The sequence below is a fragment of the Pelodiscus sinensis genome, chromosome 15, assembly GCF_049634645.1.
Source record: "Pelodiscus sinensis isolate JC-2024 chromosome 15, ASM4963464v1, whole genome shotgun sequence".
NCBI lineage: Eukaryota > Metazoa > Chordata > Testudines > Trionychidae > Pelodiscus > Pelodiscus sinensis.
The window spans coordinates 26,994,984-27,022,455 of NC_134725.1; the positions used below are offsets into that span (position 1 = coordinate 26,994,984).

The 27,472-nt window shown below is 46.6% G+C and overlaps 1 protein-coding gene across 7 annotated transcripts in view; it reads right to left on the reverse strand.

Annotated features, from left to right (window-relative positions):
* The window catches only part of GLT1D1 (glycosyltransferase 1 domain containing 1), a 170,684-nt gene that overhangs the window by 112,229 nt on the left and 30,983 nt on the right, over positions 1-27,472 (reverse strand). For all 7 annotated transcript variants that reach the window (XR_012895997.1, XM_075898465.1, XM_075898463.1 and 4 more), the window contains exon 4: positions 21,881-21,932. Coding sequence is in view for 6 of the 7 variants with exons in the window: in XM_075898465.1 (XP_075754580.1) it covers positions 21,881-21,932 (52 nt within the window). In the remaining variant the exon portion in view is untranslated. The remainder of the gene's footprint in view (positions 1-21,880; positions 21,933-27,472) is intronic.

The window sequence follows — 27,472 nt, forward strand, 5'->3', positions numbered from 1 at the left end:
TGGAGAGCCACCACCCCAAACAACAGTTCTATGCTTTCACCAAACTAGGCATTCTTGTTGAAACCAAGATTAATATATGGGGAACTGTAAATTAAATTGAGATTATGAAAGGTTTGTGGTTTTTCAGGATTTAAACCTCTTTGTCCATGGTTTCATTTATTAAGGATACAGAAAAAACATGATACATATTAGGAGATCTAGTCAGTTCCAATGGGAACAATAAAGAGTGTCCTGTAATAATACATGTTTAAATTGTATCATCTCGTTTAAATAATTTTTAAAAATGTACAAAATTACACCCCTTTATTTAAAATCTGGTTGGGTATGATGTGTGTCATGTTATCAGAGGCAGTAGTGTGGGGTGCCAGGCGGGAGCTGTTCCATGAGGGGAGCCAGTTTAAAAATCAGCTCTCCTCATGGACTGGCTATCTGCCACCCTGCGCTGCTGCCTCTGATACAAAGACAGCGGTGAGGGGTAGCAGCGGCTCTTCTCAATGGGATGGGAGAAGTCTGAGCTCCCAGACCCAGTGCAAGCCAGAACTGAGCCGGGCTGCCTGCCCATCTGGCTCCTAATACTCTTTAAATGCAGAGCTGTAGTGGGGATAGGTCCTGAACCCAGTACAATCCAGGACTGAGCTGGGATGTTGGCCAGCCTGCCAAAAAAAATTACTGTCTGGGAGTGGGGAATGCATGTAGAATGGGAAGCGACGGTCTGGGAAGGAATATGGCAGAAAGAGATCTAGGGGCTATAGTGGACCACAAGCTGAATATGAGTCAGCAGTGTGATGATGCGGCAAAAAAAGCAAACATGATTCTGGGATGAATTAACAGGTGTATTGTGAGCAAGACACGAGAAGTCATTCTTCCGCTCTACTCTGCGCTGGTTAGGTATCATTTGGAGTATTGTGTCCCGATCTGGGCACTGCATTTCAAGAAAGATGTGGAGAAATTGGAGAGGGTCCAGAGAAGAGCAACAAGAATGATTAAAGGTCTAGAGAACATGACCTATGAAGGAAGGCTGAAAGAATTGGGTTTGTTTAGTTTAGAAAAGAGAAAATTGAGAGGGGACATGATAGCAGTTTTCAGGTATCTAAAAGGGTAGTCAAACACTGGAATAAATTGCCCAGGGAGGTTGTGGAATCCCCATCTCTTGAGATAGTTAAGAGTAGGTTAGATAAATGTCTATCAAGGATGGTCTAGACAGTATTTGGTCCTGCCACGAGGGCATGGGACTAGACTCGATGACCTCTCGAGGTCCCTTTCAGTCCTAGTATTCTATGATTCCATGATTTCCAAAAGTGTTCTGGAATAGCTATACAGTGCGGATATAGCAGTTTCCACCATGGAGACAAAGCGTATATGTTTAAAGAAGAGCTTGATACTTCATAACCTTCCTTCTCTCCAGAATTGATTCTAGAGCAAATCAGGCCGTATAATATGCATTTTACCTTGAAAACAGCAAAGTAAGCCTTTAGTCAAGAAGTAAACTCAGGGCCTCTGAGGGGTCTCCCTCATCAGCATGGGGCCTAAGTACCAGGTACCATGTAGACCATCTTACCCATCCTATTTTGGAGGATACTGGACTCAGAACTGTAGTACTTTAGGGCTGCAGGGATGACTAGTGCTTGCCTAAATAGTTCCAACTATTATCGCGAGGAGTTGCCCAATGGAGCAGAGAGTCCCTATATTACCCAGAGTTTAGCATCCTCAGATAAAAGCAATTTAGGATATCCACCTCTATCAGCAGACTGTGACCCAGTACTTTTTTTAGGAGACAGTCCCAATTCAAAACCAATGTGAAACAATTGCATGTATTGTTTTTCAACTTTGTCCTACGTGACTGGCCCTCTCCACTGCTGAGTCACGACATTCTCTTTCAATTACTCAAACAATCCAGTCAAAGGGATAGGAAGCTGACGTGGAAGTCGCTTAAATGGACATTTCACAGACACTCTGCAGTGGACATTTCACAGGCGCTCCGCAGACAAACACTAGTTCTGCAATTAAAGGGAAAAAGGGCTATCCATAGGCATGAGCTGCACCCTACAGATCCTGTATGAACTCTAATTCCATAAGATCTAATCCTCCTTACCCTCATGGCCATACATCAGTTCAAAGGGTGAGAATCCCAAACTGGGATGTGGACCATCTCTATCGGCAAACGGCAACTGCTGCAGAACCAGGTCCCAGTCATTGGAGCATTCATTTACAAATGTGTGTATCATGGCTTGCAAAGTTACATTAAATCTTTCCACTAGGCCATCTGTTTGAGCATAGTGGGAGGAAGTGGCAAGTAGGTGTTTCACCTCATGAGCTTCCCAGAGACATTTCATGGTCTCTGCCAGAAAATGAGTTCCTAAGTCCATAAGGATTTCTGAGGGTCATCATACCTTAGTAAAGATCTGTTAGTGCCTGACACACATTCATGTCTGTAGCGTCCCCTAAAGCTACTGCTTCAGGCCATCATGTGGCAAAATCCACATGAATCAGTATGAACTGTTTCCCTCTGGAGGTCTTTTTAGGGAAAGGACCCATAATATCCACAGCTACATGCTGAAATGGGACCTCTAATATGGGGAAAGGCTGGATAGGTGCCTTGACCTGTTCTTGGGACTTCCCCACCTGGTGGCACACCTCACAAGTTCAGACATAGCTAGCCACATGCTTGCCCATTCCCTTCCAGTAGAATGACCTTCCCAACCAGTCTTTGGTTCTGTTGACTTCAGTATGGCTACTAGGGTGATCATGGGATAAGCTGAAAAGGTCTTTTCTGTATTTAGTTGGATCTACCAACTGCCAGTCTTCCTTGTGCTCCCCAGAAAGAGTCTCTCAGTATAAAAGTCCTCTTTTGACTGCAAATTTGGCTGTTAGAAGAGCTGAGAGGTGGCAGGTCACTTCTGGCCACCATCCAAGCTACCATGATGCTCTCGTCTGCTTCCTGTTCGGCCTGGAACTGCTCTCTTGATGTTGGAGTCATCGGTTCCTTGCTGGGTTGTGAACCTGGGCTTGGTTCCTCTGAAAGCGAAGCAAGTGAAGTGGGTATCTCTGCTGGTTAGGAACCACTGTCTGCTGGTGTACTGGGTGGTGCTGAAGGCTTAGGTGGGCTTGTGCAGGTTCAGTTGCTGATGTAGGCTCTGTGGCATCTTTGGTTGATTATTCCAATTCTGGCTCTGGTTCCACCTGGATTTTAGGAACTGGATCCACTGCTGCAGTTGAGGTTGCTGGCCTGGGGTCTGGCTCTGTCACCTCCATCTGTGTGTCTGGTCCTGGGGTGCTTGGGTGCACAGACTAATCCCTGGTCGGAAGCTCAGGAATGGATTTAGGTGTGGAGGCTTGCTTAGGCCTGCTGCAAGTGACCACTCCAACCCTCTGGTCTTGTTTTATGTAGTTGGCTAGCTCTTCTCCCACCATCATAAGAATGGGGTAGTCATCATAGACTGCAAAAGTCAAACTTGCTGCTTGGGTTGTGGTTGAGTTGTAGGCCTGGGAGCCTGTGGACATCATCTTAGGGGACACTGCTTAGAGCTTTGCTGTTCATATTGTCGTGGCTGTGCATAGGTGGGCAGTCTCTGTTTCTGATATGGTGTATACTTCTTGCGGCAGTATGGCAGTGTATACATGCCTAAAGTTCTCAAGGTGGTACGTGAGTCCTTACCGGAATGGAGAAGTTGATCTGTTTTCTCCGCAAACAAACCTTGGATGTCAAAAGGTAAGTCCTCAACCTTAGATTGAAGTTTCCTGGGGACCGCTGACATATGGAGTCACGAAGCCCTGCGCATAACTATAGATGTCGCCGTCGTTCTAGCTGCTAAATCCACCATGTCGAGGGCTACGTTCAGCGCTGAACGGTAAGCCTCCTGGATAATGGCCTTGAGCAGCTGGCGTTTTGTGTCTGGCAGGTGTTCCAGTAGCAGGACTAACTTTGTGTAATTATTGAAGTTATGGCTGGCCAGCAACGTGGAGTAGTTGGCCATTCAAAGGATGGAGGTGGCTGAAGAGTAAACTTTCCGCCCGAGCAGATCAAGGCATTTATTATCTTTGTCCCCAGTAGTTGCCTTGTATTGGAGAGCTTTTGCACATTGTTGCGCCGCATCCACAACCAACGAGTTCAGTTGGGGATGGGTGAACAGGTATTCCATCTCCGTGGTCAGGACGTAATATTTCTTATCTGCCATTTTATTCATGGGTGGGGCTGTGGCAAGTGTTTGCCAGATGGCGTTGGCAATTTCAAATATAGCCTCATCCAGAGGCAATGTGACCTTGGAAGCATGGGAAGAAGGATGTAGATTGTGCAACAGATGGTGTTGTTTCTGTTGGACTTCTGTGAGCTTCACGTTCTGTGTGTCCGCTACTCGACGGAAAAGGTCCTGGAACTCCTTGAGGTCATCGGAGGGTGACATATCTCCGGTGAGGATGGCGTCGTCCAGAGAAAAGGAAGCCACGTCTGTGGGAGAGAATTGTTATGGTGCCTCTACTTCGGAGACCTGCGGTAGTTCCACGATGGGCTGTTGCATAGGAGATAAATCGCCGGCTGGAGTAGGTGGTCTGGATGCTGCCGGAATGGAGGACCTACTCCTGCCATGAGTGAGCCGTGATGGAGCTGGCGATGGTGACGAACAGATCGACCAGAAACATCGGTCTCGATGGTCGTGATGTGGGTGCCAGCGGTCATCATATCAAGAGTGATATGAGTGTCTGTAGTCATCCCTGTATCTGGAATCCCAAGAATACGAGGGGGATCTCAATGACCTGGATCTGCGGTGTGAGCAGCAGGGAGATGGCGATCAATAGTATCTGTAATAACAGTATCTCGATGGGGGGAAGATACTGTGTCTTGGTCGTTGGCAGTGTTGAGGTGTAGACGGCGGCTTTGAGGAAAAAACCATCAGTCCTGGGCTTACTGGCAGTCGCCCACTCGTCGAGGAGGGGGACACCTGCATCGGGGTGTGGGTGGAGAAGCACTTAGTGTGGAGATCCTCCGGGAATATGATGGAGTTGGTGAGTGTCTTAGCGGTGCCGGGGATTCCAGGGCCGCATGTGATGACGTGGTGTGAAGATGTGGTCGGGAGGTTGGTGCCGACTGTGTTGTTTGTACTGATGATGGTGCATGTTCTGGCAGCGTTGGCCGTCGGTGCCTGTGCAGAGCTCCCGTGCTGTGCCGTCGATTCTCACGGTGCTGGCCTCGGTGTCGAAGCCCTGGGCACCATGAGCACTACTGTAGTCAGTGCCATTGTGGGATCGGATGCTGGAGGTGCTGGGGCTGGCCGCGCTGGCTGAGGTGCCCGGTCGGCTTCGGCGCCACATGCGCCATTGAGCTTGGTGCCGATATACTTCGGACCGGCTTGTCTTTGTGCTGCTTTCAAGCTGCCACTTTATAAGAGATGCCCGGCTTGTCCTCGGAGCTCACCCTCACCGCTGGCAAGGAGCGCGATGGAGAGCGACTTCTTCAAGAGTTCATTGCCACAGGGGAGGACTGACGAGATACAGCCACTTGTTCTTCAGCCCCTGTCTGTGGGTGGAGTGCCTTATCAAATAAGAGCATTTTGAGGTGCATTTCACAGTTGCGCCATGCTCTCACTGTCAGCTTTGAACAGTGCTGACATTTTTGAGGAATGTGGCCTTCCCCAAGGCACCTGATGCAGGAAGAGAGCCCGTCTGAGGCGGGCATAGAGTCCCGGCATGTCAGGCACTTTCTGAAGCCTGATGAGCCAGGCATGGTTAAGAACAAGAAATAACAATAAACCATTCTTACTAAAAGCCACATGTGCCAAGAGCCCCAGATATGTGTTTGGGTGTATGTGCATGCGTGCATATTATGTGACAAACCTAAGCCAGCAGTCTGCCACACACTGGTGGAAGGCAGGTAAACAGAGCACTGGATAAGTGGTTTTCTCTTTCCAGAGTAAACTACGAGGCTGTGTCTAGACTGCATCCCTTTTTCGTAAAAGGGATGCAAATCAGACATATCGCAATTGCAAATGAAGCAGGGATTTAAATCTCCCCCGCTACATTAGCATAAAAATGGCTGCCGCTTTTTTCCAGCTCGGAGCTTTGCAGGAAAAAAGCGCCAGTCTAGATGCGGATCTTTCGGAAAATAAAGCCTTTTCCGAAAGATCCCTTATCCCTCATTTTAAGATAAGAGATCATTTTAAGTGGGATAAGGGATCTTTCAGAAAAGGCTTTATTTTTCGAAAGATCCGCGTCTAGACTGGCGCTTTTTTCCGGCAAAGCTCTGAGCCGGAAAAAAGAGGCAGCCATTTTATGCTAATGAAGCGGGGGAGATTTAAATCCCCACTTCATTTGCAATTGCAATATGTCTAATTTGCATCCCTTTTACGAAAAAGGGATGTAGTCTAGACACAGCCCTAGAGCCTGCTGCAATAAAATGAAAGCAGGAAAACACCTGGGGCTAATTAACTAGATTGCTCCCTCAAGCAAGTCACTCAACACCTGCAGCCAGTTACAGCCAGTGGAGTGGTTTTAAAAGGCCTCCCATAGGTAAGGAGAGGGGGAAGACAAAGGGTGACAGACCGGAGGGAGAAAAGGGAGGAACAAGAGGATGCTGTGTGTGAACCAGAGGGAGATATTCTGGAGGGGCTGTTTAAGGAAGTGGCCCAGGGAAAAAGCTGCCAAGTCAGAAGGAAAAACAACCTTGACTGCTGCTGCTACTGTAGGGGCCTTGGGCCAGAACCCAGAGTAGTGGATGAGCCCTTTCCCCCCCCCAAACCTTTCCCCACGCCAAGACAGAGCCTGTCCCAAGAAGAGAGACCAGGACTATCAGAGGGTTTTCACCCCAAAACCGTGGACTAGCCTGTGATGAGTATCACTCACTAAGCTGTGGCCCCTGCCTCCTGTAAAGAGAAAAGGGTGTATAGGACCAAAGCAAGTCTCTGAGCCTAATATTATCAATAGCGTGAGACCCATCGGGCACAGCCAGAACTTTGCCACAATTATGCTCTGCATACTGATTGGACTTTCTTTGCTCAGTATGTGTTCTTTCCATTGCCTTGAAATAACCATAACTCCTTAGGATCTAGTATGTCACTTGCTTAACAACTAAATTATAAACCCAATGAGTGTCCAAAAATACAAAGATAAGCATATGTCAGAAGATTTTAAGTTATGCTTTAAAGTGGAAAAGGTAATAAAGAACATATTGTAACCTAGACTATTCAGGATCAAAGCTCCTGTGGAGAGCCACCACCCCAAACAACAGTTCTATGCTTTCACCAAACTAGGCATTCTTGTTGAAACCAAGATTAATATATGGGGAACTGTAAATTAAATTGAGATTATGAAAGGTTTGTGGTTTTTCAGGATTTAAACCTCTTTGTCCATGGTTTCATTTATTAAGGATACAGAAAAAACATGATACATATTAGGAGATCTAGTCAGTTCCAATGGGAACAATAAAGAGTGTCCTGTAATAATACATGTTTAAATTGTATCATCTCGTTTAAATAATTTTTAAAAATGTACAAAATTACACCCCTTTATTTAAAATCTGGTTGGGTATGATGTGTGTCATGTTATCAGAGGCAGTAGTGTGGGGTGCCAGGCGGGAGCTGTTCCATGAGGGGAGCCAGTTTAAAAATCAGCTCTCCTCATGGACTGGCTATCTGCCACCCTGCGCTGCTGCCTCTGATACAAAGACAGCGGTGAGGGGTAGCAGCGGCTCTTCTCAATGGGATGGGAGAAGTCTGAGCTCCCAGACCCAGTGCAAGCCAGAACTGAGCCGGGCTGCCTGCCCATCTGGCTCCTAATACTCTTTAAATGCAGAGCTGTAGTGGGGATAGGTCCTGAACCCAGTACAATCCAGGACTGAGCTGGGATGTTGGCCAGCCTGCCAAAAAAAATTACTGTCTGGGAGTGGGGAATGCATGTAGTATACAGCATTAATTTATAAGCTTTTGCTTATTGGTTAATCAATTACACTATTACATGCCTACTGAGTACTTCATAATTCCCAGTATTTGCTAGGAATTTAAATTCTTAAATTACTGACTAACCAATAAACAGCACACTGGAAGAAAGATATAGCTCAGATTAGTATGAAATAATGGATAAGAAATCATAATAGTCTGAGGAGAATAGCACAGAAAGGTGCTTTTGTATTTCTCAAAGTTTGAAGTTGAAATTTTCATATCCAGCTGTTTTACCTGAAATAACAGTACTTAAGACCCAGCTAATTAAGAGTCTAGGCCTTGGAAGACCCTTCTTTGTCACAGACTTCCTGTATGCTCTTGGACAGATCACACAGCTTCTCTGTGTCTCAGTTTTTCCATCTGTAAAATGAGGATTATAGCACTGCTCTGCCTCACAGGAGTGTGGGAAGGATGAATACACTAAAAAATAGAAAGGCCGGGGTGCACAATAAATTGGCATCAATTCACCAAGGTTAGCCCCTGGTGGGCCTCTGCTGCTATATTTACCTATGCCTCCACTGGTGATCCCCGTATCACAAGAGGAACAGGTAAACAGCAGTGTGGGGGTCTGTCAGGGGTTAACCCTGTCAGACAGGATCCAACCCATGGGCAGGTATTACAACCTGTTGTAAGAAGAGCCATTACTATGGTGATTGGAGCCAAATGTGCCTAAAATACATAGATTTTTCAGAAGCAATTAAATGTCTAATTGCTAATATATTAATGACTATTAGCCAATATTATATGTACCATGATAAAAATGACTTTCCTAAGGTTACCAAGGGAGCCACAGTCAGAACCAGGGTTAGGACTCCAGAGTCTAACTTTACTCTTGCCTTCTATCTTTTGTCCAGCTCTTTGTTTTGACTTTTTCAAGTGTAAACTCTTTGGAAAAGGGAGCATGTTTTTAGATTCCTGTATTAGGTATGTAAAATATCAATTAATTGGCTAATCAAATAATCATTGAAATTTGCATCGACTATTTGATTAGTCGATAAGGGCGCCTCTGCCTTTGAAGTGTAGCAATAGCTCCAAGGCTGACCTCCCAGCTGGCTCTGGTCTGTAGGCAGCATTTCAAAGTGACAGCACCACGTGGAGCCCTGTTTCTGGCCCCAGGCTCCCTGCAGCGTGCTGCTTTGAAGCACTCCCTCCTCTCCCCCCCCCTTGCTGCTTCTTTCTGATAGGGGCAGTGGAGGGGTGGGGGAGGAGTGACTAGTCGACTACACTAGGGTATCAACTATCCAATGAGCATTTGTTTATTGGATAGTTGGATAGTCGTTCACATCCCTAGACTCTATAGTGCCTAGCACCTTGTGGTCATTACTCACAATAAATAATACAATTACTAGACCACACATCTCTTTGGGTGTCCTGCTTTTGTTCACTAAAAGATTTAAGTCAATTAATCTTGAAGAAACTATAGACAGCATTCATGTGCATCATTAAATTGTTTGGACATACGGACTGTACCTCTTAACAGTTTTCTGTTGGTGGAGGGAAGGGTGGGGAACCAAATGCCTAAGGAAAATGAGTGCATGCTTATGAAATTTAAAACCTAAGAGATAGCACAGGCAGTTAGTTCCTACTGCTGTTGGGGATTGAAATAAGGGAACAAGTGGAGAAGAGATGGAGAAGAATTGAATTGTTAGAGAAAAATACCCTCCTAAGAAATGCCTGGAGTCAGTCATATTGCAGCTCATTCATTCAGGCTAGCATATGAAAAAATGAAGATTTCCTGAGTTCATCTGCCTAGTGAACAGTACAAGGGATTCCTCTCGCTAGCAGTCAAAGGATTCCTCTTGCTATGTGTAGAACAGTTTCTAAAGGGACTGCTGTTTCAATTAATGATGGAATATTCAGGCCCAGGCTCTTGTACACTGTAGAGGAGACTCCCAAACAAGCTTTCAATAATGGAAAACAATGGTTTCAACCATCTGTATTTGGCTCAAAAATCACTCTCCAAGCAGAAGTGTTGGCTCACATGGAGCAAATGGAGAGCAGAGCTACTTCACCTACATCTTAGGGGTTGTCTCCTACTGAGAAGATGGATGCTACAGCAACTGATCCACTGACAATTTAATGAGTCTAGAAAACACCTACCAGCAGTAAGTAGATTTAAGCTACATTGATTCAAGTTACATTACTAACATAACTCAAATTGTATCGCTTAGATTGACCTGTCCTTGTGTTATAGATTAGGAGTGTTAAATTTAGATTAATTAACTATCGAATAGCCGATGGTATTTCCATCAACTATTCAATTAGTCGATAAGAACTAGTGCAGCGTTCCACCTTTGAAATGTACAAAGATTGAAAAGCTATGTGGAGTCCAGGGCTAGCAGGGAGCTTCCTGCTGATCCAGGCTCCATGCAGGTACTTCTGCTTTGCAATGTACATGTGTCCCAGCAGGGGTCCCGGCTGACCCCAAGCTCCATGCAGGCACTTCCGCTTTGACTCCCCGCTGACCCCAGGCTCCATGCAGGAGCTTCTGCTTTGAGATGTATAAGAGCACTGCTGGGGCTCTTGTGCACATCAAAGCCCCGCTGCTGTGCCCCTGCCCAGTCCCACAGAACTGGACCTGGGGGGGGGAACCAGCTTTTAAGCCAACTCCCCCCAGTACCCTCTCTTCTTCCCCCCCTTGCTGCCTCTTTGTGATTAGTCACTTACATCCCTAGTGTAGACCTATCCTTAAGCTATGCAGTATGTACTTGTCTTTGAATATGAGGAACTCTGCCTCCTCATGGTGGGTGGAGGTTGAGGTGGGCCAGGAACTCAATAATGGTACTAACCAGAAGCAATCTTAGTGATCAAACGAGGGCAAAGACTGTAGCTGTTCCCAGTTCCTTGTGCCTTCCACATTCTTAAGCTTCTGTGAAGTGTCCAAGTTCAGGCCTTGTCTACATTTGGCATGGCTCCATCTGGTGGCCAGGCACAAGTGTAGCTGCCCCACTCAAATACTGTTATACGCAGGATAAAGAACACTAAGCTGCAGCCTAAATGGCTCCAAGCAGAGGTTAGCTTTACCATTGCAGTATTCCCTGTAAGTCGGGAATTAGTAGTTCAGGTTATGATGCTGTCTATAATTGAGGGAACAAAGACAAGCCCTCAAACATGAATATTATGGGCTATATCCTCATTTGGTGTAATGTGACATAACTCATTCAAACTAATTAAGATAAACTTATTTACACTAGATTCGGATCTGGCCTGAAGTCTATAAAATTCTTCATGTTCTTCAAAAGGAAAGTGTTACTGAAATGCTAAATATTATATTATCACTATATTGAATACTGTTTCAGGATATAAACTATTTCCATTCAAAACAAATTCATGTTATTAACTTTTAAAACCTTCCCACACATGCAATACAATTACAAAACAAAACACACAAATGACAAATGAGAAAAAAATACACCAAATTCTAGATTACTAGTTTTGAGGTGACTGCTCTACTGCTTTTCTATTTCATGATAATTAGTGGGATTAGTTAAATTATATTCTGGGCCAAATTTGTTCACTAAGAAGGATTACTAACACAAAGCAAAATCTGACAATATTGTAAAGTGTGAGAACCAAAATGTAATTACACTAAAACTATGACTTTAGAAAGAATGCTCAAACAGAAATTATCTAAGAGAATCGTAGTTTTTGCGCAACTTCACTGTCTGATTTATTTGTAAGACCTGTTCCTTAAACTCCTTTAATTTCAGTCTCTCGCTGAAATTTGTGAATGCCTCTGTAAAAGTTAAACAAATTTACATTTTTCCCTTGTCGTTTACTTTGCCCCTTCCTTTGAGCTAGTCAATATATTTTTAATAGTACAAATTTGGGAAAGTGGTCATATTCACCCGATAGAACCACACAGATTTAAGCTCAATTACACCAAAATTAATGTGGAACAAGATATTTAAGATCATTGTCTCACTCACCTTAATTTATTTCAATTTTAGAGATGGTGATGGCTTTAATTAATTCCTTTTGGACTAAGTTTTGGACATCTCAAGCTATTAAGTGGACACACCCACCACACTAAAAATACATGATGAGGCTACTGAACTTATTTCATGTTACTTAAATAATATATCAACATAGAATCATAGGGCTGGAAGAAACCACAGAAGGTCACTGAGTTCAGCTCCTTGCCCAAAGCAAGATCAACCCTAACTAAATCATCCCAGCCAGGACTTTGTCAAGCTGGAACTTAAAAGCTTCTAGGGATAGAAATTCTACCTCCTCCCTAGGTAACCCATTCCAGTACTTCACCACCATCTAAGTGAAATAGTTTTTCCTAATATTCAACCTAGACCTCCCTCACTTCTACTTGAACAACCATTTCTCTACTACTGAGACCAGACTCTCTCCATCCTGTTTGGAACCTCCCTTCAGGTAGCTAAAAGCTGCTATCTGATCTCCCCTTACTCTTCTCTTCTACAGACTAAGCAAGCCAAAATCCCTCAGCATCTCCTCATAAGTCATGTGCTCCAACCCCCTAATCATTTTCTTGCCCTCTCCTGGACCCTCTCCAATGCATCCACATCCTTTCTGTAATGGGAGACCCAGAATTGGACACAATTCTCCAGATGTGGCCTCACCAGTGACAAATAAAGGAGAAAATAGGGTTACTTACCTGTAATTGTTGTTCTTCAAGATGTAATGCTCATGTCCATTTGAATGAGGTGCACTCACACCACGTGCACGGCTTCTGGAGCACTTTTTCCCCACTGGTACCCATCGGGCCAGCAGGTCACACGCTGGAGTGGCGCCGCTATAGCGGAGCATAAGTACCCCTGCCAGCCCTCTCCCTCCTCAGTTCCTTCTTGCCGGAGACTCCAATGCAGGAGAAGCGGGGAGGAAATTGAATGGACATGAACAATACATCTTGGAGAACAACAGTTACAGGTAAGTAACCCTGTTTTCTTCTTCGAGTGGTTGCTCATGTCCATTCGAATGAGAAAACTTCCAAGCTATCCAACCAGAGGCGGGGTCGGACCACCACTTAGCAAGACAGACACACCTACACATGTCCATAAGCAAGAACCAGAAATGTAATAGAATCACAACCGAACATAACAAAACACAACACAGGAACTCAGGAGAGGTAGGTACAGCATCAATCTCCTTTTCTTTTCTTTTTTTTTAAACAGAATTGAACCTAACACAGTGGAAATCAATGCGGCATCCTCCATGGCCTGTTGGGTGAGCACATAATGTTCTGTGAACATGTGGACAGAGGACCATGTGGCTGCTCTACAGATCTCAAGTATCAGGACTTGTGCCCCAAAAGCCAGACGAAGCATGCGCCCTAGTGGAATGTGCTGACACTTGGGGTGGCTCCCTGTGCGCCAGAGTATAGCACTCTCTAATACACGATGAGATCCATACCGATAGTCTTTGGGCTGACACCGGTAGCCCTCTCATTCATTCTGCATAGGCAATACACAACCGGGATGATTTACGAAAAGGTTTTGCTCTATTTATATAAAACGCTAAAGCTCTTTTTGCGTTGAGGGAATGCAACGCCTGCTCCTTAGGGGAGCGGGGCAGTTTGGGAAAGAAGACTGGAAGGTATATATCTTGTGACATGTGGAAGGCCAACACCACCTTGGGGAGGAATGCCGGGTGGGGGCGCAACCTAACCCTATCTGCAGAAAACACCAAGTACGGTGGTTCTACCGTCAAGGCACGCAGCTCAGACACCCTGTGCACTGAAGTGATGGCCACTATAAATACTACCTTGCGAGATAGGTACTTGAGTGGACAGGATGCCAGGGGCTCAAAGGGAGGACCCATAAGTCTTGTCAGCACCAAGTTGAGGTCCCACTGGGGTACAGGGGCTCTCACCTGCGGGAATAATTTGTCTAGATCTTTCAGGAACCTTTTAATCAGAGGGTCTGTGAACAGTGATCTGCCTCCAAACCCTTCGTAGAACACTGTCAAGGACGCTAAATGTGCCCGCACCAACGATGTAGACAGACCCACCAGACACAGTTCAACAAGTAGTCTAGCACCACGGGGACAGAGGCCTGGGAGGGGCATACTCCCCTCTCAGAGGCCCAGACTGAAAACCTTTTCCATTTGGCAGTGTAGGACAATCTGGTGGTTGGTTTCCTACTCCCTAGGAGAACCGCTTGCACCCCCTGCGAGCAAACCTGCTCCGGTTGTTTCAGCCATGGATAAGCCATGCTGTCAAATGGAGGAACTTGACATCCGGGTGGTACAGGATGCCCCCCTCCAGAATGATGTAGGCTAGGGTCACCATCTTGAACCTTGCCTTTTGTATATGTTTGTTGAGATCTCTGAGGTCCAGGATAGGCCAAAGCCCTGCTTTTGGCTTGGGAATGATGAAATACCAGGAGCAAACCCCCTGTCCTCCAGATGGGAAGGGATCCTTTCTACCACTCACTTCTCCAAGAGCATGAGGACCTCCTGCCTGAGGAGAGCCTCGTGAGACGGGTCCCTGAAGAGGGACAAGGAGGAGGGAAGGCAAGGGTGGGAACTCAAGAACGTGATAAGAGTACCCCTTGGTGATTATATCTAGCACCCACCTATCGGAGGTTATAACTGACCAGGCCTGAGAAAAATGGAACAAAAGGTCCCCAAAGGGAGGAGGGATGGTAGGGATTGGTATGTGGTCCCTAAGCGCGCCTTCAAAATGGCTGCTTGGGTTGATGGGAAGGGGGTTGAGTAGCACCCCTGCCTGCGTCCGGGCGAGGCCAATAGCGCCTCTTGCATGTATTGGAGCTCGGCATATTAACAAAGCTGTATTAACAAAGCCCTGAGGTCTATGCCTCAAATAGTCTGGGCGCACAGCCAGGAACTGCGGCCTATTTGTTTGTCTACTCAGCAACTGCCTGCGCTGAGGCGCCGGTGTATGGATATCCAAGGACCTAAGAGTAGATCTGGTATCTTTGAGGCTGTAGTCGGCTTGCCTGCCCCGAGAGGTTCCTCCTCCTCCAGGTCAATGGGCGGCCACTCCAGCCCACTACACTGCCCCTTTAAGGCAAGCCCCATGTCCGCGCCCAGCCTTCTTTCGGGTGGGCAGCCCGAACACGGTCTGCGTCTTTACGCAAGCCCAACCCTGGTTCAGGGTGGGCAGCAAATCCCCTAAGTCCCAATTTGGGGGTCCAGCCAAGCCTGGATCAGAGTGTGGCGACAAACATACATAGTTAGTGTCTACGAAGAGCAGCCAGGCCCTTGGTTCAGGGCATGGCGGCCGTAGCTTAGTCCGTTTAGGAGGCCCAGGCCCTCACTCCAGGCAGAGCAACAAACAAACCCAGGTCCAGGGAGCAGCCCGGCCCTTGTTTCAGGATGGGCAGCAAACAAACACAGTTATAGGGGCGGCCAGGTCCTTAGTTCAGGGCATGACAGCCATTACCACAGTCAGTTAGGGAGGCCCTGGCCCGCAGCCAGGGCGGGGCAACAAACAAACACAGTTTCACGCAGGGTGGATCACCTGGTTTAGGATGTGGACAGGCTACTTGCCTGTGGCAGCAGCGAGGGGGAGACAGCCATCCAGCAGGTGGGTGGCAGGGAGGGGCACAGGCCCAGCCACTCCACTGCGCCCCGGCCCAGGGCCTAGGAGCAGCAATGTAGGCTGCTACAGCTCAGCAGGGGCTCCAGCCCAAAACACACCGGCCTTGGGGCCTTTAACAGCCCCCAATAATCCCTGGACCACTTCTGTGCTCTTCCTCGACCGGTACCTGAGTGTCGGGCTGAGTAGGCAGGGAGTCCAGGAGGGTCTCATCCCACTAGGGCGGTTCGGTCCAGTCCTCCGCAGTGTGTGGGTCTGCGGGCCTCAGCTGGGCTCCCAGTGCAGGCAGCGTCAGGCGCTGGGGCCGGATTGCAGAGTTGGGCTCGACCTGGGTCCCGGGCTGGCCCTCTGGTCGGAAGGTCGGCAGCCACTTCTGGTTCCTGGGTAGGGTCTGGAGCAAGGGATCAGGCTGGCCCCCTTGGTCCCCGGCATGGCCAACAAATGTAGGCGCACCGGGCCAGGCCTCAGCCTCCCCGGCATGGGGCTGGTAGTTGACCTCTACGCCCAGGAAGGTAGGAAGCCCTGGCCAGCCCTCAATCCCAGCCTCCCAACCTCTGGTCTCTCTGTTGGCTCAGCCGACTGCCTGGGCTTTAATAGTTCTGGGCCTGCCCCTTGGCTTCCAGTCAGGTGGCTGGTGGGGCCAGCCTTAGCCCAACATGGCAGCCGGAGGCTTCCTCCTCTTCCGGATCAATGGGCGGCCACTCCGGCCCACTACAGAGGCTATGAAGCCTGGAATCAGTATTCTCTGAGAAGAGGGCTTTCCCATCGAAAGATAAGTCCTGTATTGTAGACTGCAAGTCTAACAGGATCCCCAAGACCTGCAGCCAGGCATTACGCCTCATTACCACACCTGATGCCATGGTCCTGGCAGCCGAATCCACTGCATCAAGGGACACTTGCAGAGCTGTGTGGGCTATTGTTCTGCCCTCTGTAACTAGGGCGGCAAACTCCTGCCTGTCATCCTGGGGAAGCTGGTCACGAAATTTCTCCATCGCTTGCCAGGTGTTGTAGGCATAGCGACTAAGAATTGCCTGTTGGTTGGCAATGCGCAATAGCACCCCTCCAGTTGCATAGACCTTGCACCCCAACAGGTCCATGTACTTAGGGTAATTAGCCTCTGGGGTTGGACCTGGCTGCCCCTGCCCCTCTTTTTGTGCTGCTGCCTGGACCACGATTCAGCCTGGTATGGGGTGCGAATAAAGGTGTTTGTGCCCTGACTGGGGGACGTAATATCTCCTTTCACTGCCCTTGAGTGTCAGGGATATGGATGCTGGCATCTGCCACAATGCATTAGTAATTTTTGCCACAATTTTATTAAGTGGCAGGACCAGTTTGGCCAGGGCATCCTCAATGAGAATGTCCACCATCAGGTCGGACTCCTCAGTCACCGGATCTACTGGCACCCCTAGGTTTGCTGCGAGCCGACAGAGCAACTCCTGGTTTGATCTGGTGTCCTTTGCTGGCATAGATGGAGCCGGGTCTGCCAGGGCCTCATCTGGAGACAACGAGGACGATGATTCCGGACCTCGAACTGGTTGCTCCATCACCACTAGTGCGGGGTCCAGCTGTTGCGGCACTACCAGCTGTTGCTGGAGATCAGCGTGTGACCCTCCTAAGTCGGTGTGCTCCTGTGGACTGGCCCCTCTGGGCGATGGTGGAGCTCTGGACAATGAGGCGGACGGTGTGGACCATCTGTAAGACCCACTAGCCGAATGGGGAGGCGGCATCGGGCCCTGCCATTGGTGGTAGGCCCAAGGTGTCCAAAAGGGCCAGGACTGCTGTGCCTGTGGGGGCTACATCTCTTCGAACCCCTGTGGTATCGGTCGGTGTTGGGAACAAGAGCGGTACCGTGACAACAGGTGGGATGAACCTGCAGAACATAGGGATTCTGCCTCGGATTCGGAGGACAGCTCCGACGCCAACCACGGTGGTGCCGTGGAGGGCTGCTCCTGTATTACCACTATAGTACTGTACTTCACTATAGACTTCGGCTTTCCGGCGTGGGTACAGGGTGCAGCTGTGGCAACTGTGGTATCAGAATGCCAAAAACCATCTGGTGCTGCGGCACCAATCCTGGGGTCCCAGCAGGGGCTGCTGGCACTGGATCTGTCGGTTCTGGGGCCTGATCTGGAGCTGTTGGTGTCAGGGCCTGAGCCAGAGGCGTTGGTGCCGATGCTGGTGTCAACATGGCTGATGGAGCCGCCGACCTCACAGGTGCTGGCAGTGGGTACAGTGCCGCAGATGTCCCCGGAGTGGGAAACAGTGCCGCCCCTACTGCCTCCGAGAGCAGTGCTGAGCGGTCACCCAGCACCTTAGGCGCTGCCGTTGGTGCTGGTACAGGTTGACCCCTTGTAACTGGTGCCGGCAGCAACGGCTGGTCTCCTCACTGCCAGTGCCAGTCAGGGTCCTGGAGGCGGGGAAGTCACTGGTGCACCCAAGGCTCCCAGTACCGAAGTCAAGGACCCTTCCAAGGAAAGGGGCGACAGAGGCGAGACTGTCAACTCTATCAGTTCATAAGCCAACTTGAACGTCTCCAGAGTGGAGGGGTAATGGGCTGGAATAGGCATTGAGCTTCGCGCCCGGTGCGAGTCTGCCTTCCTCTTCAGTGATGAGGATGGTGTCGGAGAACATCTATGCTGGTGGCCAGTCCCCATAGGCCTTTCAGCCAGGTGTCTCCCTCTGGAGTCCTTCACCCTTTTCAGTGCCGCAGACTGAGATCGGTGCCGCGGTGCCATCTTATTCGGTACTGAGGTGCGGGAGGGGCCAGAAACTTCTTTTGAAGGCATGGATTGAAGTGCCGATTCCATGAGAAGTAACTTTAGACGGGAATCCCTGTCCCTCTTAGTGCGAGGCTTAAAACTGCGGCAGATTTTGCAGGAGTCCGTGAGATGAAATTCCCCCAGACACTTAAGGGGTCTCCTTAGGGCATAGGCTTAGCACAAGCCGCATAAGGCTTGAAGCCCTGCAGGCCTGGCATCACCGTCCCCCAGCGGGGGGTAGGGAGGAGAGAGAAAGGTGCAAACGATCTACTAAATACCTAACAACTACTTAACGAACAAAGAACTGCCAATGGGCAACAATTAACTAGCTGGGATCTGCACGAGACAGTAAGCTCCACTCCAGGGGGCGACCTGCCGGCCTGACGGGTACCACTGGGGAAAAAATGCTCCAGGAGCCATGCATACAGCATGCACACACCTCATTCAAATGCACATGAGCAACCGCTCGAAGAAGCATAATCACTTCTCTAGATCTGCTGGCAATGCTCCTCCTAATATACTCTAATATGCCATTAGCCTTCTTGGCTACAAGGTCACACTGTTGACCATATCCAGCTTCTTACCCACGATAATCCCCATTTCCTTTTCTGCCAAACTGCTGCTTAGCCAGTCAGTTCCCAGCCTGTAACAGTGCTTGGGATTGTAATAGGACAAGTATGTCCAGCCCCCTTTGAGGCAGGGTGTTGAGACTATCAGAGTCCTCAATACATGCTACACCCCGTGAGTGGTACCAACCCCAGTACTTTCATACAAGAGTCTGGCCTTGTCACCAAAGTCAGTAGAAGGGCCCAGCAGCCTAAGTCAATAGTAAGTTCTGGTTCACCAGGCAATAAGATCTTGCAACTGAAATCAATAGCAATCCCGTTTGTGGGGCAATAGGGCCCAGCGGCCCGAGTCTATAATAGCACTAAGGCCTTGCAGCCAATGTCAATAACAATCCACTATTCGTAGGGCAATAGGGTCCAGTGGCCCAAGTCTACAACAGCCCCCAGCTCACAGGGCAGTGAGGCCTGAGAGCCAAAGTCAATAGTTCCAGCAGTAGTGTCCCCCTCAAGTATAATGAAGGTGGTGTAGGGGTACCTGGGCCCTCCCTCTCAATCGGGTCCCAAACCAGGACTCTATCAGTGGTGGGTGTGTCCCACCATTAGCTCAGTGGGGAATCCTCCTGCAACACGCTGAGCTCTCGGCGGGCTCCAGCTCCCCAACCTAGGCTACTTCCTATCTGATTCACAATCGTCAGCATCTTCCCCACTTGCCTCCTCCAGACTTGGAGCTGCCCTGGCCGGTCTCCACTGGCTGGCCTCCGCTGCACCAGCTATCTGCTGCTCCTCCTTCTCCTAAGCTCTGGCACTGGCTCCTTCCTCTGTGGTGGTCAGCCCAGACTAAGCTGCTTCACTGGCCTTTATACTGGTCCTTCAGTTGGAGCATGCCCAGTAGGCTGTGGGGGAGGGGATCTCTCAGGCAGGTAGGCCTGGTTAAACATTACAGGCCCAGTGCAGGGTTGGTACACCCTGTCACAGGGATTCTTCCATCCCAAGTGTAGAACTCTACACCTGTCCTTGCTGAACTTCATCAGATTTCTTTTGGCCCAATCCTCTAATTTGCCTAGGTCACTTTGGATTCTTAACTTGCTAGCAAGAATTATGTGGGAGACCATTTCAAAAGCTTTGCTAAAGTCAAGGTATATCATATCCACATGTCCACAGAACCAGTTACTTTGTCATAGATGGCAATCAGGTTGGTCAGGCATTACTTGCTCTTGGTGAATCCATGTTGACTTACTGATCACTTTCCTCTCTTCCAAGTGTTTCAAAATAGATCCCTTAAGAATCACCTCCATGATTTTTCTGAGGACTGAGGTGAGGCTGACCAGTCTAAAGTGCCCTGAATTGTCCTTGTTCCCTTTTTTCATGATGAGCACTACATTTGCCTTTTTCCAATCATCCAGGATGTCCCCCAATCTACACAAGTTTTCAAAGATAATGGCCGAAGGCTCTGTAATATCTCCCAACTCCATCAGCACCTTCGGATGCATTAAATCTGGCCCCGTGGATTTGTGTATGTCTAACTTTTCTAAATAGTTCTCAGCCTCTTCTTTCTCCACTGAGGGCTGCCCACCTCTTTCCCATGCAGTGTTGTGTAGTGCAGTAGTTTGGAACTACTGTGACTTCAATCACTAGAAGTAAATTACTTAGCCCTAAATCTTGAAAATCCTAATTGAAATCAGTCCAGAAACTGGAAAACAAACCCTAGTAATTAAGGCCCTGATCCTCTAGGCAATGAGTGGTAGAGCTATCATTGACTTGAGTGATGAAGCACTAAGACTTAGTTAAATGTCACCACACATGGGTCCTAGTCCATCAAAGAGTTCCACATAGATGGATTCCTATGTCCATGTGGAACTTCACCACAGTCAACAAGGCTGCATGAGAGGAAAGAGATTTGTCTACAAAATCAGGTATTAGGTATACGGATTATCAGTAGAGCTGTATGCAAATACAAAATTTGTATCTGCATTCATATCCACAAAAATGAACTGCAGATATCCACATTCACCTATGAGGACACCTGTGAATAAAGTGGATATCTGCAAATTTCCAGGGTTCTAGATACAAAATTGTTTCTGCATCTGTGTATGGAAAAATGAGCCACAGATATCCGCATCCATATTTGCAGATATATAGAGGATATCTGAGGATTTGCAGGGCTCTAAGTATCATAAATATAATATATACATACATCCTGAAATAGAGAAATATCACAAAAATTCTATCCCCAAAAATATTTTCCTGACATCTGTAACAGTTCAAAATTTATCTTTGAGAGTCACGCAATTTTATAAGAAAACATTCCTTTTTAACAATCTTCTCCATTATAGTAAAATTTAAATGGAACACTTACTATAAAATTGAATTCAATGTACTTCATGCAAATAAAATGCTTCAACTAACAGGACTAAGGGTGTTTGGAAGAACTTGCCAACTGACAGATAATATACTTCAAATAATTTTTCTAATGATGTTTTTGTATTTAATGTGTTTTATTACAAATAATTTTATTCAGTGTTTGGCCAGATGTATCATTTAGCATATATTTTTTCATTTTGAATTCACAAATTAACACATTTTTTTTTTAAAAGTAATATGTATTTTATACCATTCACAGCCTGGTAAATGGAGATCTCATATTGTTGGACTTAGCCCCCCATTCCTTTTAATTTTCCAGTTTACCTTAAGAAGTTTGCTTTATTTTCTGTGTTGAAAAAGCAAGTATTTACAAACTAATTTTAAATATTGCTCACAGTAAGTAGAAACTGTTAAATAAAATTGTGGTAACATCCAGGGGCTTAACAAATGAAATAAAAGAGAAGAACATAAATATAATCTCAAAAGAGACTTGAAAGGCAAAGGCTAGTTTTAAAAGTGGTGCATTTAAAAACAACTGTAAACTCTTCTCAAGTACTAAAGGTTTTTAAATGCCAGACCTATTTGACCCGGGAAAGTGCATACATATAAAATGTTGTTTCCTCCAGAAAAAATCATAAATACACACTATGAAGATTATTATAATTCTCCAGCATTATTCAGAATTAAATTTTATGGCACTATATAGTTGATAATGCTGTAATAATCATATAAACATACCCACTCTGCTGCTGCCAGTTCCTTCATTTTCTTTGTGAAAGCCACTGCAAACCTAGTTAAATGAACAAAAATGGGTAGGATCATCTGCTTAAAGTCTTTAAATATAATAATAAAGGAGCACTTCAGAATAAAAGTATATCAAAACAAAGACTGAAAGCTGATAAAAATGATTAAAGTAAGATGGAAATGCAGGAATCAGAAATTCTATTTGTTTTGCCAAGTAGAGCTAAAGTGAGAATTTATTGCATTCACTGGAAGCCCACACATTGGGGATGCCCACTGACATTTATCCAGATTGACACCGTTGCCTCAAGGCTGCTCTTCCCAGTTCTGCTCTCAAGTTACAGTACACAGCTTTCTACCAAGAGAAGGATTCTGAACTCCAATACAGTTAAGGCATTTCTACACTTAACAGAGTGCAGCAGCACAGCTGTACCAATCCATCTGTGCCACTGCAGCGTGTCTGGTGAAGATGCTCTATGCTAACAGGAGAGAGGTCTCCCGTCAGCATAAAGAACCACCTCAGTGAACAGCAGAAGTTATGTCTGCAGGAAAAGCTCTTCCAGAACTAACACTATATGCATGAATACTTACCTTGCTATAACTTATGTTACTCGGCGGAGGTGGTTATTCACACCCCATAGCAACATCAGCTATGCTGACATAGGTGATAGTGTAGACATAGCCCTCCATACTATAGCTGGCAGATCAACCCAGCCCAGCAATTTGCACTTCTTTATGTGAGTGTACAGTGAGCCCTCGCTACTTCGCGGTTCGACCATCGCGGATTCACGACTTCGCGGACTTTTTTCATTACATTATGTATATACGTGAATCCGCGATGGTCGAACCGCGAAGTAGCGAGGGCTCGCTGTATACATGTTAAATATACATGTCCCTACTTCGCGGATTTTCAACTATCGCGGTCGGGTTTGGAACCTATCTACCGCGATAAACAAGGGTTCACTGTAACACCTTTTCCCCAGGACTGGTGCTAATGAGGCTAATTAAATGTGCTGGCAGTGTCCCATACTTAGCTTTTGATGTAAAAATGCACCATTAAAGGCAAGGAAGACTGGCTTTATAATGCTACATCCAGTTAATGTCTTTGTTCAAGCCCAGGGAAACATTATCAAATTTTCAGATGAATACTAATTCCACACACTCTCAGTAACTGATTAGAGAAATGAAAAAAACAGCAAGCAAATGGTCTGGTAGCACTTTATAGACTAACAAAACATGTAGATGGTATCATGAGCTTTTGTAGGCTGGTCATCTGAAGAAGTGGGCTGTGCCCACGAAAGCTCATGATACCATCTACATGTTTTGTTAGTCTATAAAGTGCTACCAGACCATTTGCTTGCTGTTTTTTTTCTATAACAGACTAACTCGGCTACCCCCTGAAGCCAGTGAAAGAAGAATGCCTACTTTTCTGTAGAAGAATGTCTACTTTTAAATCAATGATTGAGTGCCCAGGCAGAATAAAATGTTTCCCTCCAGGTTTATGTGATGTCTGATTTGTGTCCATTTATCCTTTGTTATAGAGACTGTCTAGTCTGGCCAATATAATGGCAGAGGAGCATTGCTGACACATGTTGGCATAGATCACGTAGAGGATGTGCAGTTATACAGGATGTGAGCCTCTGATGTTGTGGCTTATGTGGTTATATCCTTGGGAGATAGGCCAGTCCTCGCCTATAGACAAACCCCTAACCCAAAACAAATACTTTCCAGCAGTCACAATCATACTTCAGATACATTACCCAGGAACATACCCCTGTAACAAATCCCATTGCCAATTCTGTCCACCTATCTTTACAAGTGACATCATCACAGGACCTACCCACATAAGCCACATCATTGAAGCTCATACAACTGCACAATTCTGTTTTATTCACTGTTAGTGCTTATACTATACTCCCATAGTATCAATGGGTGAAGTACACTAGAAAGTTATAGTCACAAAAATGCTCTTTCACTAAGAACTGTTAATGTTATAATTTGTTAGTGTGAAGTCACAATCATTCATCAGAAGTCATAGTGCTAAATTATTATATTTATTTTCACAGTCTCAAGCCTGTTTCCGTGCAGTTGCTCGGTGGCATCTGCTCTACATCATTACAATGCAGTCCACATATACAATTTGACAGTTTAAAGATTATTAAAGCCTTTGAAAATGCTTGTTTTCTCAAGTTGCATATGCTCCCTTTCAAGTTTTTACAATTTTACTTTCAATACATCACATTAAAAAGCAGAAAAACTCTTGCTCCCAAGTCCACAAAGTTCTGTCAAATTGAAAATATACCCTGGAGGAGTACAACCACCATTTAGAGGAATTTGATTAAAAATGAAACACTCATTATAAAGCTAGACACAGTTCAATACTTTGTTTTATTGGAATTTGGTGGTATATTGTTCTGGACAAGTAATCTACAATTCATGGAACTTTTTACTTAGAATCCTGAAATCAATAATAAAAAAAATCAATCTTTATTTTAATAACTATGCAATGAATAATACTATGATAATACTAGCAGGGCAATCTGCTCACTGTAGCTTCTAGAAAATGGAATTATTTTTCCTGTACCAGAAAAAGTATTATGAACTCTACAATGCACATGGTAATGCATTTTGAAGCATTTAGAACAAATCCAACATAATAAAATACATTTAAAATTCCTAAACTAATCACCACAACTCTGCATTGACTACCCATAGAACTTACTTAACATATGCAAAAGCTATGTTGCTGCAAGATTGCATATTCTCTAAGTACCAACACAGGTCACAATAGAGAAAAATAAGAAAAAAATAAAAGCCCAATTTTTATAAAAATGTTTCGTTTGCTTCAATCTAATGTTCACATTTAATATTTTTGTTTCAGCTGCACTCGCCTGTCTTTCCTTTCTCCTCCTCTTCCAAAGTTATTACCATAGGTATTTCTGAAAGGAAAATTGCAATGTAATATAAATGATATTCTAACTATCTGATTACAAGCAAGAATACATTTCTAAGGCCTTAATTCAGAGCCACACTGCAATATCTTCTTACCTATAAATCCCACTGGGACTTAAGCATATGCTTAAATAGTCTTGAGTCAAAATGTGAATTATAAATAAATGATGTTCTAGTGCAGGGGTCCAAAGTGGTGTGCTAAGATTTAACCCATCTGCCCTGGGCCACACCACTCCCCCAGGAGGGGGTGGGAAAGAGCTCTCTACACCGCACACTGTGCACCCGCTTGGTCTCCTGCAGGGAGGGGAGGAACAGCGCGAGCACACTTCCCCAGAAGCCAGAGGAAGCATGGAGCCTTGGGACTTCCCCCACTCCCTGCAGGTAGCAAGTCTTGGCTCCAATCTTTTGGGGGGCACGATGCTGGATTGTCAGCACAAGCTGGGGTCAGGGTGGCTTGTGGAGAGTGAGGTTCAGGGAAATGGGTGAGGGGGAGACTGGTGGGTGACCTCAGGGTGTCTAGCCCTGTTAGGGGTGGGATCCAGTAGAGGTTCAGTCAATGAGGCCCTTCGCCTTCCTGCCACAGACCTAGGTACCCAGCACCCAACTTGGCTTTGAGGCAGGAGGATTCCTCATGCATTTTCTCCCCTTAGAAATCCACACTGTTGCCCAGCCCCAGAGCTGCAGCCCGGGCAGCACTTGCCCTCTAGCGTAATGGTTCTCAAACTTTTTGGTCCATGGACCACCTGGCTCAATGCAAAGCTTTTCACGGACCACCAGCTGCTAATGGAAACTCAACATTAATTATATAATTTCAGCCGACCCATTTTGCTAGTTATGCAGCTGGGGGAATGGAAAATTAAAGTTATTAAACAGATTAAGCATTTTAAATTTCTCATGTTAGTTTATCAAACTTCATTTTAAATAAAGTAAAATATTAACTTATATTCAACACAAAAAGTTCCAATGTTTTCTTTATTTATGGCCGGGGCGAGCAACTATCAGTTGAGGACCACACAAGTGAGATGCAAAAAAACTACTTTAAAACCCCCCAACCCTCTGAGCCTGACCCCATTACACCCCAGTTCCCAATTCCCCTATTTCCTCCTCATTCCTGCCCCCACTTCCCACACCCCTGGTTCCCACACCCCCACCCCTTCCATAGAGGGAGGTTCCAGCTCTGTGTGGGGTGCTTGTGCCACCCAGTGGAAGTGGGTGGGAAACTGGGGCAGTGCTTGGAGGTACCGGCGTGGACTCTCCCCACCACACTTCACACCCAGCTGCCCTACTGCCTTGTCACCCTCCAGCCCTCGACATCCCAGATCCTCACTGCTCATCTCACACATTGGTGGCTGCTCAGAGACAGTCCTGACCAGGCCCTGAGGGCAGGAAAGCTTGTTCCCAACCCCCTTCCCACACTTGCACATTCCCACATGCCGGCAGAGTTGGGGCAGGCAAAGCTGGGGCAGGCAGATCAGCAACAGCACAAGTTCAGGGGCAGGACCTCAATCATCCAGCTCTGTGCAAAATCCCTGTGCCACCTGGTGGAAGCAGGCTGGGAGCTGGGGGAGCTCTCAGAGGCAACAGGAGCAGACACTCCCACCCCACTGCTTCCTTCTTACCCAGCCCCTCCACATGTTGGCAGAGCTGGACCGGGCACAACAGCAGCACGCACACGGGGCAATGGAACCTCAATCCCATAGGTGGGGAGGAGGGAGAGAGGGAAGCCTCCAGGCTCTGCAAAGGGTCCTTGTGCCACCCAGTGGAGGTGGGTGGGGAACCAAGGCAGCTCTCTCAGACACTGGGGGCGGATGGAAGTCGGGGCTTCCTTCACTCCCCCCCCTCCTGTGCACCCAGAAGCTGTAGCTAGTGCTACAAGCCTTGCAGCTGTGCAGGCTCTGGAGAGAGAGGCTTGAGCTCTTCTCTCTGCAGACTGTGCGTGCCACTGAAAAATTGGCTCACGTGCTACTTACGGCACACATGCCGTAGGTTGCTGACCCCTTCTCTAGTGATTGGTTTACTGGGACTTGTATCCAAGCACAAGAGCTGATGTTAATACACTTTTCTGAACTGGAGTGTAAAGCCTCAGTTCATTCATGTATTTAAGGAATGTGTCTAATTTTTAAGCATGCAAATAGCACCTTGGCTTAAGTGGAGTTACTCAGGTCTTAAATTTCAGCACGGGCTTAGAAGTACCTTGCAGCATCAGGGTGTATAGACCCAACCCTTCAGTGAGCTCCATGTGGACCCATCCTGACATTCATGCAAAGATCACTTGTAAGGGCTTTTAAGCTCATTCTGCCTTATTTATGCTGAGTAGTACAGCCGCCCTTACTTGTTGAACAGTCCCACCAAAATCATGTTTTATTTGAATGTCAGTGGGATGACTCTCAGAGGAAAGCCCTGCTCAACATGAGTAAGGGTCATTGAATTTTAAAATACAAATACAAATAAAAATGCACATGATCCTGAAATGTTTTGATTTCCAATGCATGAAATGAAAGAACCCATTAAAAGCCTGACTCCGAAGCCCACTGATGTCAATGGAAAGATTCACATTGACAAAGAGATACATATTTTTGCAAGAGAAAAGACAGATCTCAATGCAAACTCAGTACCAGTCTACCATTAAAGAGCAAT